Raw genomic sequence first — 19689 nt, 5'->3', positions numbered from 1 at the left:
ATGCTTACTTTTATGTTACATAAGCTGTGTAAGGACACATTTTCAAGAAATTTTGAGAAAGTTGATAAGGTTGCAATAGGTCTATAGTTTGTTAGCTCAGTTAATTTATCTCTTTGTGAAAGGGTATTATGAAGGATTTTTTTTTCAACAAGGAGGGGACATAGTTTTCAGTTATTGATTGGTTGATCAGAGTGGAGACAGGGAAGGCCATTGCATCTGCCGCAAGTTTTAAATACTCAGTGGGAATGTTATCAGCAGTAATTTTCTAACATCTAAAGTTGGAATGGGGTGAAAGCTAAATTACTATGTATGGTTTTCAAAAACAGGGGGAAGCTGTAAGTGGGGTGGGTGGTAACTGAATAAGGAAAGAACTATCTGAATAAAATGAGTGTTGAACTGAGTAAAGATGGAATCACTATTGTTAGAAGAAAAAGGACAGGGTGTGATGGTACTGCCAAGGTGTATTATTATTATTACAGACTATCTTGGGATTATTCTGGTGCTTATAATGGAAGTTGTAGTATGATGTCTTGTCTAATTTAACATGGGACTTAGTGACATTTCACAGATATCTAAAATGTTGGTAGTTATGCGGTGTTTCATTTTTATACCATTCTTTCCAGTATTTCTCTCTTTGCAGTATATGCTGTTTTGTCTCTTTTGTTAGCCATGGTGCTACATTAGATTTTACCCTTTTTGTCACAGCTAGTGCTAATTCATTTAGAATTTTTAGGCAGGTGTACTTGAAATCAGTAATTGCTTCATCTAGGGTCGTGGTTCTTAAATTACTCCAGTTGTAGAGAGTGAGAGTTGAGATAAATGTCTTTTTGGCAAATTTGGTAACATTATTTATTTGGTGATAGATAATTTGTTTGGGTGAACCATGTAGTTGTTTTATTACATAGGTTGAGATGGGGGTCACTGATAGTATCAGGTAAACATCCAGAAGGTGTCATGTTTGTGGAATTTGCTTGTTAGAATTCAGTCCAGTAAGGACTCTTTTTTGCAGAATATTAATTAGATGAAATTGTATAAGTTTAAAGAGCCTTTAGGGTCACTGCTATTTAGAGATTTCTAGTCAATGTTTAGGTCTCCCAATACAAAGGCTTCACTCGGAAGGCATTCTGATATCCAGTGGAGGATACTTTCTGATATGGTAGTGTTATGTCCTGGTGAGATATGTACTGCTGAGATACATATGGATTTTATTTGGTTGATTTCTGAGGTCTAAAAGCAAAAGTGTGTTATTTTTGCAGTTTGGGGTATTTAGCTGGCAAAGGTTGAAATGACATCCAGAGATCTTGTAAAAATGGGAAAAGGGAGGCAGATGATGAAAAGGATGAGTAGAATAATAAAGCGGGAATAAGATGCCATGGTTGCTTAACAAACTGAGGAGAGAAGATTTATGTATGTGGGAGATTTAGAAACTAGGTTGTAAAAGCTGACCTTCCACAAAACATTGCTGCAGCTATTACTTGACATTACTAAAATAAAAAGAAAATATAGGGAAGACAGAGATAGACAATGAAGATACCACACTAAGTAAAACAGTCCCTAACAGTGTGAAATTGCCAAAAGGAAATGGTGCAATGTCACTGAATTATGTAGTAATTTATGGAGTTGGTTTGGTTACGTTCCTAATCAGCTTAGTGACTGGTTGTTTAGTATCAACCTATGAGCACACTGAAAACAGAAGGATATATTTCTGAAAATATGTCTACATTCCTTCTGAATTAAATACAATTATGATAAAATTATATAAAAGGAGGGTTTGGCATAATGGTTAAGGTCTTTACCTCATAGACACAAGGTACAGAGGTTGATTCTGACCTCATACTATTGACTAGACTAAAAACGATCCTTCAGGGCAATTTTCGTAGTAGTCACCTATAAACCTAAGGATCTTATTCATTACATGGGGAAGCAATAAAGGCAACAAGTTCATAAGTGTGTACTAAGCTAAAGGCCCTGGAGCCTTTCCAAGCCTAGCCCATAGGATTACCCTGGCATCGTGCCAGCCGACCTTAGTTCTCAGTGCCTTTGTCAAGTAGAGCCACTGGAGTGAACCCCAGGGTGAATTTTCTATTTCCCATCCACTCATCAAGATTTCTCTTGAAGAGGCCAGTGAGGCGCTCCGCTTGACATGTATGGAAAGTCTATTCCATAGCAATGGCAGTCTCTGGGTTATGAACCTGCCCCTCCAGCATGTTCTGCTGATTGTGGTAATGAGGTTGAGGTCTCTGGGGTGTGCAGTGTGGAAGGATTGGGATTTCTTTAGATGTAGCATTTCTAACAGAGCTGGGTCAGACATAGCTTTGTAAGTCAAGCAGAGATCGCCTTTAAGTAGGCAATATGAGACAGAGAACAGCTGGAGTTTTTTGAGTCTGTACACATAGGACAAGTGTTTAAAGCCTAGGATCCTCTTTGTGAGGTACTTTTGTGGCTTCTCCAGTTGTTGTAGGTGTCTAGTGAGGTACATATCAAATAGGGCATTGTACTTGACGATTGGCCTAATGGGGGAAGAGTAGAGGGAGACAATGACCTCTTTCTTCGTGGATGCAAAACCCTTAGTAATGAGATGTGCCACATAGAAAGACTTTCTGACCACAGTGGCAATGCGCTGGTCAAAAGAGAGGTTGCTGTCATCCTGTGTTCCTAGATCTCTTATGACACCTTCTGTGTTCAGTGGACTACCATCAATGTAGCAATTCATATGAACCGGGTTTTTCCCAAAGGGGATGACGACGCATTTTTTGGCACTAAACTTAAGGCCATGTTTCTGACACCAGTCGTTGGTCTCAGTCAGGCCTCTCTGTAGGATGTCAACATCACTTGGGGAGTTAATTATGGCTCCCAACTTGCAATTGTCTGTGTACTTTGTCAACCAGAGTTCCTTTGTGTTGGCCTGGACTTCAGAGAAGTAGATACCAATCAGGAGAGGACCCAGGTCCGAACCATGTCAGACTCCACTCGTGACTGGTCGGCAGTCTGACTTGGAGTCAAATACTTTCACACTGTGAGTTCTATCTGTGAGCCAGTTTGCAACCTACCTAGTGATATAGGGGTTGATGCCTAGCTTAGTGAGTTTTTCTATGATTCCTGAATGCGGAATGTTATCAAAGGCCTTGACCAGATCAAGGTAAGCTGTATGAGCGACCTTGCCTTCATCCACAGCTCTGGTGACTAACTCAAAGAAGTCGACAAAGTTGAGCAGGCATGGTCTACCCTTCACAAAACCAAACTGTGTGGGATCCAGAGTTTGGAGATTCCCTATATCCTTGTTTATTAGGTCCATGATGATGCGTTCCATAGCTTTGCATATCAGACTTGTCAGGCTAATGGGACAATAGTTCCCAGGGTCTATAATCACTCCTCCTTTGTGGAGAGGGATGATTGTAGCAGTGTGCCATTCAGTAGGGACAAAGCCTGAGGTGAGGCTATGATTGAAAAGGACACACAGGTGAGGTGCCAGTTTACTCTGTAGCTCATGTAGAACAAAGCCAGGGATATTGTCAGGTCCCATACAAGCTGTATTCTTGGTCTTGGACAGTGCTGTTTTAACCTGTGTAGCAGTAATACTGGGTGCCTGGCAATCTACTGGTATTGTGATTGGTCCTGTGGTGGGGAAGAGAGGGGTAAAGCTGGAAATTAATCTGTTGGCCAGTATATTGGCAATATCTGTTGGCTCGGTATAGGAGGTGCCATTGTGCAACAGCTCTGAGTAAATCTGGGTATTGCCATGGAGATTCTTTACATAACTGTATAAGGCCTTGTGGTTGTCTTTACAATCTGCTGCAATTCTGTTTTCATAGCTAGATTTAGAGGATTTGATGAGAGATCTCAACTTTTTGTTGAGGCTGATAAGGGAGTTTTTCCACTCTTGGGACTTCACCTTATTTTGCATCGGTTTCCTCCGTCTGTTGTAGAGTTTGTTTATGGCAGGGGACCACCAGATTGGCTTCCTTTTTTTGGAGAAGAGCATCTTGGTTCTATTGGGTATGGTGAGATCCATGCATATGTGTACGTGTTCGTACAGGGCATTAGTGTATGATTCAGTGGTCATGCAGCTTTTCTCCAATTGCATGGGTGCCGTGAAGTTAGCCACCTTTGTTTTCAGGAGCCCAAAGTTAGCTTTGGAGAAGTTTTTCATGGTGGTCCCCTTTGCGGGGGGGGGGGGGGGGTGGATTTACAAGGTGATTAGTTTGTGGTCGGATCTAACCAGGAACGAGTTGACTATTGGTACAGAGCAATGATCGCCCATGTTGCTACCTCTAGTAGGGTAAGAATGAGCTGGTCCAGGGCACTGGAATTAATGAATTCCAGGAAACGTTGGGCAAGTGTAGTACATGAGTAGTTTTCCCAGTTAATGGAGGGGTAGTTGAAGTCACCCACTATGAGTGTGTTAGATTGGACCCTAATATTCTCCAGAGTGCTTAGGAACATGGAGTGTGAGTCTTGGGTCATGTTTGGGGACCTATAGCAGGCTACAACCTGAATCGATGTCTTACCCAATGTTAGCTGCACCTGAAGTATCTCTGATGCATTATGTTGGGCTACCAGTCTGGAGGTGTGCATATCCTTTATGAATATGGGAAACTCGACTGCCTTTGGAGCTTCGGTCCAAGTTCTGGGACCGAAAAGTATGGAATGAGTTATAGCCTGATAGTGCAGGGGCGCTATCTGCTGCCTTGAGCCAGGTCTCTGTTACACCACAAATGTCAATGTTCACCATTTTAAGGAGTGCTTTGAGTGAGTCCATTTTGAGATTTAGACTTCTAGCATTGAGCAGCATGACCCTCAGATTGCATTTTTTTGTAGCTGTTACGGTGGTAATTTGGTCTTTAGAACACCACCTAAAAAAGGCACTATAGGGGTGGCAAGAGCCTTGACCATTACTCGGAATCCCAGGGGTGACAGATGCAGGCCATCTCTGGCAAAGCATTGAGGCCTAATACAAAAAGTGCTGAGTATTGCACCAGGATACTCCAACACATGAATGCAACAAATATAAACGCTGTTCTTGAAGCAAAGGAAATTTATTTAACGAAACACAGTACTAATAAAGTGCTTTTCGTCCCACTAAATAGTGGGACTTCTTCAGACAAACAAATGTTCTCAACTGCTGTTTAAAAAACCCTGTCCTACATTTGATAGGACCACACATAATTGATACAATTAAAATCAAAGTAACAGTTGGTGGTTTAAATTAGTAGTTAAAGCAAAAGATGCAAGCATTAACACTGTTTGCAAAACCATCATTTAACGCAATGTGTTCGACAAATCGAACACATGATTTAAACTGTTCTAACACCCACATATATTAAATAATTATTAATATTTACTGTGTGAAATGTGTTTACTTATAAAGAATAGTACTGTAAAAAAAAAAAAATATATATATATATATATATATATATATATATATATATATATATATAATGTAGCAGCTGCGGCAAAAGAGCCATGCATAAAAGGTCACCAACAGATATGAGACCACCTTGATGCATTACAATACATACATGTTATACAATAGAATAAAAAATAAAATACAAAATACACATTTTACATATAAAAATATATAAAAAACCATAAAAATCAGTAGTATATGTCTGAACAACTAATTCATGTTCCCACAAAGTAAAGGCATACACACCTTCAAGTTCTGTGGTGTAAGTAACAGATATAATAAATATATTTACATTTAATAAATATCAGAATACACATTTTACCTATAAAAAATGTATAAAAACCTTCAAGCTTTGTGATGTAAGCAACTAATATAGTAAAATATATATATATATATACATTTAATTAATATAATGTGTGTAAATAAAATAGGAATAAATATAAATATAAGAATTAAAAATTAAAAATTAAAAATTAAATATAATGTAGAGAACCTGACTGTTACCTGGTCAAACTCTTCATTTTTAAAATGGAATATATAGAGATAGTCTCATTAAGGCCTGGGAATGAATAAGCACTGGTACGAAGTTGCCAATACAGTTCTAATATTTTCAACAGTACAGAGTCAGCCCCCCCCCCCCCCGACCATCATTTTGAATGCAGTCTACCGCCTTAAATAAAAATGTATGGTGGGGAAAATCACTAACATGTTTGGCTAATGCATTTTCTAATCTGCCTTTCTTTATATAGTAAAGATGTTCGTACACCCGCTCACGTAGCCTTCTATCTGTCTTACTAAAGTAAAATGCTAAACATTGTTGGCATTGTGCAACATAAAGCATCGAGGTTTGCCAATCATGTCATCCCAGGCAGACAGATACTGGATCCCCTTAGAGAATGACACCAGAAACTTAGCCAATTGTTGAAATCAATTATTTTCTGCTTGTACTGTGGTATCATTCTGGGTGAAGGTAGGAGGCTGCTCAGGACTAGGGTCATACGCGCCTGAGCTACATAATCCGAGAGCTACTCCATGTCTCTTTTCATGTAGTCCAGGGAGGTACGTCTCAGATCATTCACACCCATATGTACAATGACAAAGTCATATTTGTACCTGTTGTTTAGGGAACTGAGTGCGTGCATTATGTGGTGGATCCTGGCACCTAACAGTTACTTTTTCCTTATTCAACCTAGTGAGTGGGACATCAGTGTGCCTCACTATCGAGTCACCTGTGACTAGTGTGTTGGGCATACTGTTTTGCCTTAGGGGCTTTGGTTGAGTGGCACACTGTTTAGGAGAGTTATGTGTCATAACAGTAGGTGGATTCAGTAATACTGGTAAAACTAATAAAGATATGTTTAAGGAAGAAGTAGCTAAGATATCTAAGACCGCTTTGGAATGAGGATTTGATTTTTTTTTTGGTGATGCATACAAAGGCATCCACCAGCCCCACACTTATGAATTTCATATATATATATATATATATATATATATATATATATATATATATATATATATATATATATATATATATAATATATACACACAAGTCAAAGAGTACTGGAAATACAAGGTCTAGGGGTCTGAATTTTGTCTGTGACTTAAACAGAACATGTTGGAGGGACAGAAATTTGTCCCAGAGACTGGCCCCCTATGGAACAGGCTTCCCATCCATGTGAAGATGAGTTTGTCTGTTATCCAATTTAAGTGCAACCTAGACCAGTGGATGGAGAATAGGAAATTTACACCGGACCCGGGACCCATGTCCCTTATGGACAGAGAGGTACTTATAAATGTCAGGCTCTTTATGTTCTGTTTGGATGCAGGACATCATTATTCTTTCAGGAACACTTGGCTGGGCTTAGAAAAGCTCCCCTGGGTTGTTAGCCTAGTAACAACCTATGAAACTATGCTCAATGACAACTTACAAATACAATAAGACAATACTGCTATTATTGACAAATAATTTGCACGTGACAAATTTCATCCCCTTTAGATGCCCGAAATCTCACTTCACCGACAAGGAATCCGTCGGGCCGAAATCACCGACAACGCAGATGACCGACAAGGTGAGAACCTGACGGACTCCGTAAGTGTGCGATAGAGTGAGGGATTTAGTGTTAGGGAGCGGACAGGTAAGTGTGCGATAGTGAGGGACTGTAGTTTTAGGGGCGGGTTAAGTGAGTTAGGGTTAGGGTGCAGGTAGGGTGTGTGTGTGCGATAGTGACGGACTGTGGGTTTAGGGGTGGGTTAAGTGAGTTAGGGTTAGGGTGCAGGTAGGGTGTGTGTGCGATAGTGACGGACTGTGGGTTTAGGGGTGGGCTAAGTGAGTTAGGGTTAGGGTGCGGGTAGGGTAAGTGTGCGGTTGTGTCGGACCTTAGGGTTAGGGTTTGGGTTACGGTTAGTGCATGTATGGTTGTGTGTATTGTCGGTATTTTGTGTTGTCAGTCTGTTGGTGTCGGTGATTTGTGTTTCGGCGTTGTGGCGTTTCGGTTAACTGAAGGGGATCCGACAAATTACATTAGAGTCATCTTGGAATAGATTTCTTTTAAATAAGTTAACGAAAATTATAAAAACCTTTTCAGGTGGAAGGGGGGGCAGTTGCAGGATGAGTATAAATAATTGGATGCTGAACTGTTTTATGGGCAATACAAGAACTCTAAATGATAAGCTTGTAGCCCTAGAGTAAATGATAATAGGTGGGGAATTTGATGTCTTGTCGATTGCAGAAACATGGTTTTCAGATATTAATAAACCAGTAGTTCTCAGATGCTCAGTTATCACAGTCATAGAGAACATTGGACAGGTGAGAATGTTTCAATTTATATACAATAACCAACACTACCCTACCCCAATATACTAAAATCTTTCTTGGAGGAGACAGTCACGCTAATCCTGGCCCCAACTATCACAATTAACATCAAGACAATACTTTTCCACACACTACTCTAACCCTACAGCTATCAACTCCCAACTATGGTAATCTAACCTTTTCCATCATAAATATTAGAAGCATAACAAATAAAACCATTGAGCTGCATATGTCTGGTTTACCCCAACAGAAGCCTGATATTCTTATTATAACTGAAACTTGGTTTACACCCAGCATAAACAACTCTGAAACTACACCTCCCCCAGCTATAATATCATCATCATCAGTAATGATACTCAGAAACATTTGTGGATGGGATATTGAAAGAAGTTACAACAAAGAGAGAGAATGGATATTTTATTCCTCTGTTAGGGAAAGCACAGAGTAGTGAAGAAGCGGTTGTACACAATGAAGGGAAACACTTCAATAAATCAGGTATATTTAGATTTAACAACCAGTTCTACAATACTAAAAGGATTTTAACACACAACTGGCACATATTCAGTGCAAACCCAGAACAGCTTGACTCGGTAGGAACATTCCCCAAAATTGTCTATAAAAAGAGACCACCATAAAAAAATATGATGGAAACCTATAATAAGACGAATGCAAGGACGGGGGGGGGGGGGGGTCATGGTAAAATGTGGATTTTGCATGCAATGCAAATATATCCTGGAAGGCAAGGAGGTATATATACCCAATTATGGTGTATATATAATATGAAACAAGTTCACTTGCAGCAGTAAGGGAGTTATATATCTAGCTAAGTCCTCACTGTGTCCATGTTTTTACATAGGAAAAACCATTAATGCACTGAGAACTAGAATCTACCAACATTATTATGACATTGGTAGGAATGAAACAAAAAATGCCCTAGCTGCACACATTGGCTTGCATCCAGGACACAGTTTCAGGTTCACTGTCATTGAGCAAGTCAATTTGGGTGAGATGAGGGAACCCCTGAATGAATATCTAGAACTGAAGGAGCTCAGATGGCAAATGAGAACTAATGTCTCTGAGGCACCATGCAATGTCTATTAGTTCTACTTTAAAACTTAAAGCAGAATTTTATATGTAAGTGTTTTATACAGGATGATGTCAGGTAGTAATTTTAAGTAGTAATTTGTATTTATGTATGAATTCACTTTTTGTATATAGAAAGTGATGTTATTTTATGTGATTAAGACAATGTATAAAAGGGGAGGTTTTTGTTACAATGGTATTCTGATAAAGTTTCTATTGTGAGACGAAAGTGCTCAATCAGTAAATCGATTGTGGATCTTACTGGCTTCCATCTGGATTTTTATATCATTTTGTGGTTGGTGTGTGCTTATCATCAGTAATGACTTATAGAGGAAAGGTAGTAGCATTGCTTTAACTATCACATTTCCCTCTACAGCAAACCAATATCAAAATTCAAGTTCAATAGAGCTTCTTACTACTCTCCTGAAAATAAATAAATATGTATTACTGCCCATTACATCCCTCACAGGGACAAAACAGCAAGACTGGAAGATATCCTACATTGGATATCCATAACAATTCCACAAGAAAAAAATACTACTAGGTGATGTCAATATCAATTGGTTGGACATAACCTTTAACTCCCCTACATCTAGCATTAACTATATGGTTTCACACAGCTATAAACCACACATCTCCTTATTAGACTGGATCCTAGTATCAGACCTTAGCAAACTCACCACCACAGGTGTAATGCCAGACTCTCTCATTGACTGTCTTCCATTCTATATAACAAGATATACACATCTACTTAAACAGCATGTTTATTAAACATGCAACCTATCCAAGTTTAACCCCCCAAAAATTCATTACTATCCTATTATCGATTAATTGGAACATCCTAAAAATTCTCTCATCAGATGTTGCTGTAAATATGTTCAATACAAGTTTTCTAAATAGCTTTGCACCTCCAAGAAGGAAGGGACTAATGACAAAAGCCACATATCACTGCATCCATTTTCACCTTCAGACATGTGCCCATATCCTATATAAAACTATCAATCAAAAGCAAACTGTGCTCTGCTTCTGCTGATGACCTTACATGTGAGTACCTTAAAATGGCAGCCAATAGCAGCAGATGACCTTACATGTGAGTACCTTAAAATAGCAGCCAATAGCATTGCCTGTCCTGTGTCAATTCTTATAAATAGGTCAATCCAGAAATCTCAAGTTTCCACTCACACATTATCTCTCCACACAAAGGATGAAATTCAGCAGACATTACTAACTTTAGACATACAGCAACTGTAAACTGCCTCTCCAAAATACTTGAAAAATGTATTCAAAAACAATTACTAAACTATTTCCTGCAGCTAGACCTCCTACCCCCACATAACATGGTTTATGTCCCTCCCATAATATTAACGCTGCACTTCTAGATACTGTCAGTAAAGCCAGATATGATTAGCAGACTAGTCTCCTCCTTACTTCTTGGGTGACTTGCAGAGTGGCGGGGAGGGATTCCATCCATGGTGGGAGGTTGCTCGCTGATACACTCCCTAAGGAGTGGCATGGTCCAAAGGGTGAAGTTGCCCTCAGATACAATGAACGTGTGGGGGATAGGAAATGGGAGTGGGTAGGGCATAAACAATGAAAATCCACGTTGACAGAAACACAAATAAGATGAGCCCTCAGAAAGCCTTTAGGAACCATTACATACTCCAGCAAACCAGAGTAAGCCTTTGGGGTGTAGAAGAGTATCTGGTAGAAAGGGTGTTGCCAGGCATACTCTTTGTTCTCTGCTGAGGACATTTTTTTCTGAGCATCACATCAACATAACTTTTCTTTAGGTCATTTTATGTTTATAATTTTCTAAGTGAATGCCTTTAACAGGTGAAATATTGCTAATCTAAAAACAATATTTTAATAGTTTTAGGGGGGAACAGCTGAAAATGTTACATGTATTTATTAAATGCTTGGGGCAGCATTTTGAGAGATGTGTCTATTTTTAAGTGCCAGGTGTCCAAGGGGGCACCCTGGATACTTTGGAGACATGGGGAAAAAAGTAGATCTATGGAATACAACGCTATGAAATAAATGGTGGTCCATTCTGGTTAGACTAATCTTCATTACCCTTATGAACTGAATTGCAGTATTATGGTTAGTGTACAAAACATTAGAGATCTTGGGTTGGTTATCGATGAAGACTTCACATGTGAAACAGACATAAGAGCCACCATTAGAAAATATTATATGGCCATAAGAAATATTTTATGAATTATTCTGGCAGGAGTAAAAGAGTTTTACTAACAGTGTATATAACAGTAGAGCCCATATTGAATTCTGTGCTGCTGTTTGTTCCTACAAATGAGAGCAGCTAAATAGATTAAAAAGAGGCAGAGGTTCTTTACCACACAACTTAGACAAGTTAGAGGGTTCAATTACAAAAAAAAAAAATGGAAAACCATTACTCTTTTTAATAAGTTACTGACTAATAAGAAGATACTTAATTTTAATCTACAAGCCTGCTCATAGCAATATATATGCAGCAGATATGAGTATTGAAATTAAAAGTCACTTAGCTGAGACAAAGAATAGAGAATTTATGGCTGTTCTACATGGTGTCAACAGAATAAAGGAAATGTCCATTTCAGTGTAGAGCTGGGAGGATGTGGAATAATCATCCACTCAGAATGTGAAAGAGAGATGGTCTGGTACTGTTTAAGAACTTGATAACTGGTTGCCAATCAGGGTATATGATTTGTCATTGAGAGATGGTAAGCTTATAGAAGGCCTATCGTAAGGCTAATAACTTGTCTCTTAAAAGCACTGAAATCAACTGCTGCGTAATACTGCACCATTTTCAGTCATGACCCACATCAAATGGTGATAATATGCATAAAGCAGTACATACATGAACAAATGACATGAGTTTAAGCAGTAAACTAGATTGGTACATAGTTATTAGCTCAGCACTACATTTGCACTTAAGAAGTCAAAGTTGGTAATAAATGTGAGCAATATTTAATAAATTCACTAAGAAAAAGTGATGACAAAAATATGTGTGCATGGTAATGTAACCGAAAAAGTTAGACGGACCAGTTAACTTAACTAGTTAAAATGAATAAAATTAGAATGAAACCAAAAAGTAAAAATGATATGTAAATAAAATGGATAATCAGAATATAAATTTGAATCAACACATCCACATTGAGGAATCCTACTATATATTGTACTCTAATGTAGACTTTAAAAAAATCATACTTTTTAAAAACATTTTAAACATATCTGTTGTATGAGAACTGCACTACAGCTTATACTTTTCAGAACCTGATTCTGAAAGACATGGGATGGTACAACATAGTGCTTGTTGCATTATGCAGTATTACTCTCAGCCTAAAACCCAGCTAAGCACTTATCCTGATGATATACTGGTGACAGAGTATATGTAATAGCGTGTAATGTTACACAAAAGCAGCTATTGTTTTTGATGTGCACTTTACCAAGAAGAGGCAATATGATTCAGAATCATTGCATGTTAATGAATCTTATTATTTGTTCCAGGCATAATCTGAAAGTCACTAAACCCAATATGTAGCCATAGAGGTCCTCTGAATTTGGTAGTTCCCACAGCACCACTTGCATGTCAGCTGTAATACTGCATGCCTAACAGGGAAAACTCTGTCATGTACGCAGTATTAGAGTTATAACAATGCTGTAGCATGCTGTGTAGGGTTACCACCTGCCCCACTTTGCGAGGGACAGTCCTTCTTTGGGCAGTTGTGTCCTGACAAAAAATTGTAAAAATGGCAAATGTCCTGAGATTTTAGGACAAAATTATTTCCTATATTTTATGAAATAGTTGCATAAAACAGTTATTCTGTATCTAAAATACCTAAATGTTATAAGAAACACAATAAGCAACTAAAATGCTACAAGAATAAGCTTTTATTTAGGCAAAAAAGTTAAGTTCTAACCTTTGTACTGACCTTGGGTATGTGTCGGCCTGTAAAATCTGATGTTTGTACCAAAAATGTCTCACTTTGGCCATTTGAAAAGGTGGCAACCCTAATGCTGTGAGGCTGCACACATATAGTGCAGTCCAATTTTTGTTAGAAAATTAGATTGCTGTCATCCACTGTGTCCAAAGGGAGCAACACATGAGAACATAATACTGTACATATGCAAGGCCATTGTCCTATACACGTCACCAGCTAATAAAACAGCTCCACCTATACATCAACAGTGTTATTGCAGGTTTATGTGCTCTCCCTTATGTAATGCTGCAACACCACTGCTAGTGTGCAGTTGAAGCTGTACTTATACCCAGTGAGCAACCCCATTACCATTTACAATGGCATTTAATGACAATGTAAATTAAGTACTGTTGCATAGTGTTGAGGAATCATTTTTGCAATATGGAGTATGCCTGTGTGATTCCTAAGCAGCTTGAGGAATCACAAGAAGTGGGTGTAGTATTATTGCTTGGCACGCCACAGTACCCATGCATAATGTACTTTGATATAATACTGCTAGTCTAATGTGTGTCTTCAGAATGCTCTTTACAGTAAAATAATGCAAAATCACTGATTAGTTTTAATATGCACAACAGACCCAGATATATTCCTTAAAATAAGTCCAAGATGCTGAATCTGAAACAGAAGCAGGCAATAAATGCAACATAATAGAATGAGTACAAAGGTGCAGGATAAAATCAATCACTGCATCTCTTGAAAAAAAATATGTTGTACATGCAAAGTGATTTTCAAGTAGAATTTTCCAGAACTGCATAAAACGGCATTACTACCTATATATTTAAATTTAAGGCATACTTCAAACATTATTGCATTACTGTACTAGTAATTTGTTTACTATGACAAACTTTTAAGTATAAATGTGAATATTGCACCAACCTCTCGTCTCTTCCCTTCATTTCTGCTGTACTTTGAGAACAGACTGCAGAAGAAATTCCCACAACAGCAAGCAACATGCACCAAAGGTCCTTCCTTTCCAAGACTTAAGCCTGAAGAAACAACTAACACCAGGGTAACTGTTTTAATTAGCAATGTCCACTTCCCCAAGTAGCCTCTAATAATAAAACCACTTAGTATGGTTTTAATCTGAAAAGAGAGAAAATGCATTCATTAATTAAAATCAGGCAGCGGAAGCATTCAAAACTGTATTTTGTTTTAGTTCAAACACTTCCAGTATGACACCTGAAACACAAAGTCTAACAGATTACATACAGCCAAGGTGCAAGCATGTCTATACACATGAGTAAGCGTGTGTGTGTGTGTGTGTGTGTGTGTGTGTGTGTGTGTGTGTGTGTGTGTGTGTGTGTGTGTGTGTGTGCGCTTGCACGTGCAAGTATGTCTATGTGTGTACACATGTGCTCACACTTATAGATTCAAACAGTCCACAGTCCTTAATTGATCAGTTGTCAACTTGGGCTTTTCTCCATGGGGGTCCTCTAAAAACAGGCTTCACAAAAATAGTATTTTTGGCCAGTAACGAATGATATATTTAGAGATTCATTGATATTCCAAGGCCACTGAGTCTCATGACCATTCTCTCCATGTCCAATTATAGAATGTAATATGCTGTTTTGCTTATATAGTAAGGGCGATTTATTACTACCTGAAAATTTACAACACAAGTTCACTAAGAATAACAGAGATTAATGGCAATTCATACTAATCCAGACTTGAGAGTCTAGGTATTTTTTTAATTAGTTACAGGTATTTGAGGGAAAAAGTTGAGAGTCTTGGTACTGAAATGTCGACACTTGAAATGCCAAGTGCCAACATGCCAAAAAAAGACCAAAAACACAGGCGAAGAGTGAATCTCAAAGCTTGCTCTTCTTAAAACATTTTTGTGCAGTGGGGGCACACTAACAAGTTTATATATAACAACTCCAAGATTGCCATACCTGAGAGAAAAAGGAATATTCCAAGAAATGGCATCTCCAACTTAGTATATGCAAGTCCATTCTTTCCAACATTCAATTTCCATATTTTGGAACTCTCTCTAGTGGCTCCTGACATTTCAGACAGTTACCAGGGAAAACTGTGTTTAGCCTTCAAAGCATTAATGAATGAAGAGCTGCATCTTCTGTTAAATATTGAGTTACTGGACTCGAGCAAACAACAAAAGGAATAAGCTATATGTACATAATTACTAAAAGTAGAACTGTCTGGAGAACTAGATATTTGAGCCAATCTATGGTTAAATTGTGGAGCAGGTTACCTTTGTTTATTCATCAGCTGAGCCCATTACATCTTTTCAAAAGAGGTTAGACAGAAGTAAGGACTCTAGAGCCTTTATTTTTATTATAGGACCTGTATTTTAAAATGGTTTTTTGCCATAACCCAGTTTTAACTGAACTACTGAATATTAATAAAGCCACAGCTGAAATGTTGCATCTGCTGGTAAATGAAAAACATCGTCTTTCAAGGAAATGCGGACATTAAAAGGCAAGAAGAAAGACTGAGACATCAAAATTTAGTCCCATGTCTCATAAGACTCAGGCCTAAGGAAAAGTTGCAATTACAGAAAATGAAAAGTGTAATAATATTCTGTAAATTGGAATGGAGTGAATGTGCCGTGGCCATAGCCCCTGTGCTAAAGAATATTCAGGAAGAATTCAAAGTTATTAACCCAATGCTACATACTCTACACAGTCCCTTACATCTGAAGGAATCTTTTAATTTCTAACAGGAAGAATACTACAAGAATGACTTAACAAATGCATACTTACAGCACAGATCAAAAAATCTTCAATGCTGCTTCTGACTATATGGAAAATGGCTTATTTTAACATAACCTTTGCTACTTATTTGGTAAAAAAGAAATAGGTTATGTACTTCAGGGCATTTGCAATGTGCATCATTATCTTGAGAATATTCCAGAACAAGTAGAGTAGTGTTGAAAATCTATGAATGATTGAGGATAGGCTAAAAGTCTACAGGTTTTGACCTAAGCATGTGAGTTTTATAAGGAGGAAACTTTACATTGTAATAATGTGACTGACAAGGACAGAGTGTACAGTCTGCAAGACAAATACAGAAGCTGTTTTAAAGGCATACAATCCTTAGAATGTGTTATGTATTAAGATGTACCTAATGCTCATAAAATAATTCTCCAAAAATCTAGCCATCCATTGATCCTTACATCCACAACCCCTTGTTTTCCCATTTTTGCACATAGGGTCATTGAGGTGTCACATCAATATTGACAATAATCTAGAACCAAAGTTCACACCACAGGTTAGATAGTCCTGCCATGGCCTTTTTTCCATACATTACACTCACGGCCAATACAGATCTAAAAATCTCTAGCCAACCTGTCACAAGTTCTACACCTACTAAATATATTATTGCTGACTGGGTCTCCAAATGAGCCTTCATTAGCACCATAAAGATAACATCAAATGAAGGACTTAAACACTTTCATTCTTCCTTGCCTAGTGACTGGAATGCAAAAGTTTCTCATGTAGAACTACAACTGGTGCTATCCTACAAGTTCCTGGAAAGCATGAAAAAATCCATTGCATTTGCTACACAATTATTGATGAAAACAGAATCCAAAGTAATGCAGAAATCCTTGCCCAGACAGGAAGTAAACAAGCTAGACAGCACCTCGGTGAGAAAAGCTTCACAGATGTAATGACTCATAAGCCTTTAGTGTCTGTTTTAATCCAAGAAAAGGTGTTTGCAGATGACTGTTATGGATGAAATTAAGCCAGACTGGATGCTATGGCTAACCCATTTGTTCAAAAAACACCCACAGTGATATCATATGAATGTAGCAAAATCAGCAAAACAAGCAGTACTTTAGAGAAAGTTAGCATCAGTGCAGTTTATAAACAAGTAGATCTCCAGCTACATAAAAAAAAGTTTTGAGACACCCTACTGGGTGTTATTTCATAAAGTTTCAAACATTTTTAAAATTGCATATTCAGATAAAATGACTATATGTCAGGATATAAAAAAGACATCTTAACAAAGACTATCTTCTTTCTACAGATTTAGCAAGAACAAGAAGCAGTACACTGTATATTAATAAGGTACCATCTCACTGCATGTTAATAAGGTTCCATCTCAATGTATATTAATAAGGTACCATCTCACTGCATGTTAATAAGGTACCATCTCAGTGCATGTTAATAAGGTACCATCTCACTGTATATTAATAAGGTACCATCTCACTGCATGTTAATAAGGTTCCATCTCACTGTATATTAATAAGGTACCATCTCACTGCATGTTAATAAGGTACCATCTCACTGCATGTTAATAAGGTTCCACCTCACTGCATGTTAATAAAGGACCATCTCATTGCATGTTAATAAGGTACCATCTCACTGCATGTTAATAAGGTACCATCTCACTGCATGTTAATAAGGTACTATCTCACTGTATGTTAATAAGGTACCATCTCACTGCATGTTAATAAGGTACCATCTCACTGTATATTAATAAGGTATCATCTCACTGCATGTTAATAAGGTTCCATCGCACTGCATGTTAATAAGGTTCCATCTCACTGCATGTTAATAAGGGACCATCTCACTGTATGTTAATAAAGTACCATCTCACTATATATTAATAAGGTGCCATCTCACTGCATGTTAATAAGGTGCCATCTCATTACATGTTAATAAGGTTCCACCTCACTGCATGTTAATAAGGGACCATCTCACTGCATGTTAATAAGGTACCATCTCACTGTATATTAATAAGGTACCATCTCACTGCATGTTAATAAGGTACCATCTCATTACATGTTAATAAGGTTCTATCTCACTGCATGTTAATAAGGGACCATCTCACTGCATGTTAATAAGGTACCATCTCACTGTATATTAATAAGGTACCTTCTCACTGCATGTTAATAAGGTACCATCTCATTACATGTTAATAAGGTTCCACCTCACTGCATGTTAATAAGGGACCACCTCACTGCATGTTAATAAGGTATCATCTCACTGTATATTAATAAGGTACCATCTCACTGCATGTTAATAAGGTACCATCTCAGTGCATGTTAATAAGGTACCATCTCACTGTATGTTAATAAGGTACCATCTCACTGCATGTTAATAAGGTACCATCTCACTGTATGTTAATAAGGTATCATCTCATTGCATGTTATTAGGGTACCATCTCACTGTATGCTAATAAGGTACCATCTCATTGCAGGTTAATAAGGTACCATCTCACTGCATGTTTAATAGGGTACCATCTTGCTGCATGCTAATAAGGTACCATCACACTTTATGTTAATAAGGTACCATCTCACTGCATGTTAATAAGGCACCATCTCACTGCATGTTTAATAGGGTACCATCTCACTGTATGCTAATAAGGTACCATCTCACTGCATGTTAATAAGGCACCATTTCACTGTATGTTAATAAGGTACCATCTCACTCTATGTTAATAAGGTACCATCTCACTGCATGTTAATAAGGCACCATCTCACTGCATGTTTAATAGTGTACCATCTCACTGTATGTTAATAAGGTACCATCTCACTGAATGTTAATAAGGCACCATTTCACTGTATGTTAATAAGGTACTATCTCCCTCTATGTTAATAAGGTACCATCTCTTCAATATATTTTAAATGCCTGTGCTGATATCACGCCCTCAACACTTTTTATTTTCTCCAGTAAAGTAAGTATTAATCTAGTACTAATTTGCTTCATATAACCCATTTATTAAAGCATTCAGCCTTACCTCTGGTATGCCGGATCCACAAGCATAAGGTGCAAAAACCCGAACCAAGGAGACTGCCAGAAAGGAAAAAGTCAGAGCCCACAGGATGTAAAGAAAGTAGTTTAAAATATAAGCACTGGCACCCTGAAAAACATAAATATTGTTAAACACTCACATATCCAAAAGAAGTTGTCAGGCTCCAGATGAACAACAGCAAATTTATTATAGAACAATAAAACAAACAGATAATTCCAGTTAGTGCTTTCGTCTCACTCCTATTAACTCTGAGACTTGTTCAGACTGATATTTTCTTCTGGGCACACCCAACCCTTTACATACTAAAAAATCACATGGTCCAATATATCACATGACTATTATAATTTTTTTTTTTAATATTTCTTTAAAAACGTACCAGCTTTTCATACATAAACATTTATATCGCTCACTTAGTGTTTGAACCTCTTCTTTTTTAAATACATTACAAATTCCTCTCTGTTGTTAAGACCTGGTGGAAAGCAGGCATTAAGCCTGACTTGCCAACAATATTCTAACCAGCCTAGCTCTTCCTCAATATTTACTGTATTAAGACTATTAGAATGTGCTTCCAAAACAATAAATTTAAACTCAACCTTACATTTATTCATCTTATAGTGTTTGCTCCATGCATTCTTTTCATCCCCAGTTTGAACAGCATATTTATGCTCATATATCCTTCTATATAACTCACG

General features: G+C 37.7%; 1 protein-coding gene across 5 annotated transcripts in view; it reads right to left on the bottom strand.

The window, feature by feature from the left end:
• CLCN4 (chloride voltage-gated channel 4) overlaps positions 1 to 19689 on the bottom strand; it is a 449930-nt gene that overhangs the window by 198332 nt on the left and 231909 nt on the right. For all 5 annotated transcript variants that reach the window (XM_044072575.1, XM_044072579.1, XM_044072576.1 and 2 more), the window contains exons 6-7: positions 18983 to 19105; positions 14156 to 14362 (exon numbers count right to left, since the gene is read on the bottom strand). In XM_044072575.1, coding sequence (XP_043928510.1) covers positions 14156 to 14362; positions 18983 to 19105 — 330 coding nt within the window. The remainder of the gene's footprint in view (positions 1 to 14155; positions 14363 to 18982; positions 19106 to 19689) is intronic.

This window comes from Protopterus annectens, chromosome 5.part0 (assembly GCF_019279795.1).
Source record: "Protopterus annectens isolate FY-2018-M chromosome 5.part0, PAN1.0, whole genome shotgun sequence".
Classification (NCBI taxonomy): Eukaryota; Metazoa; Chordata; order Ceratodontiformes; family Protopteridae; genus Protopterus; species Protopterus annectens.
This window is presented reverse-complemented; position numbering and strand designations above follow the sequence as displayed.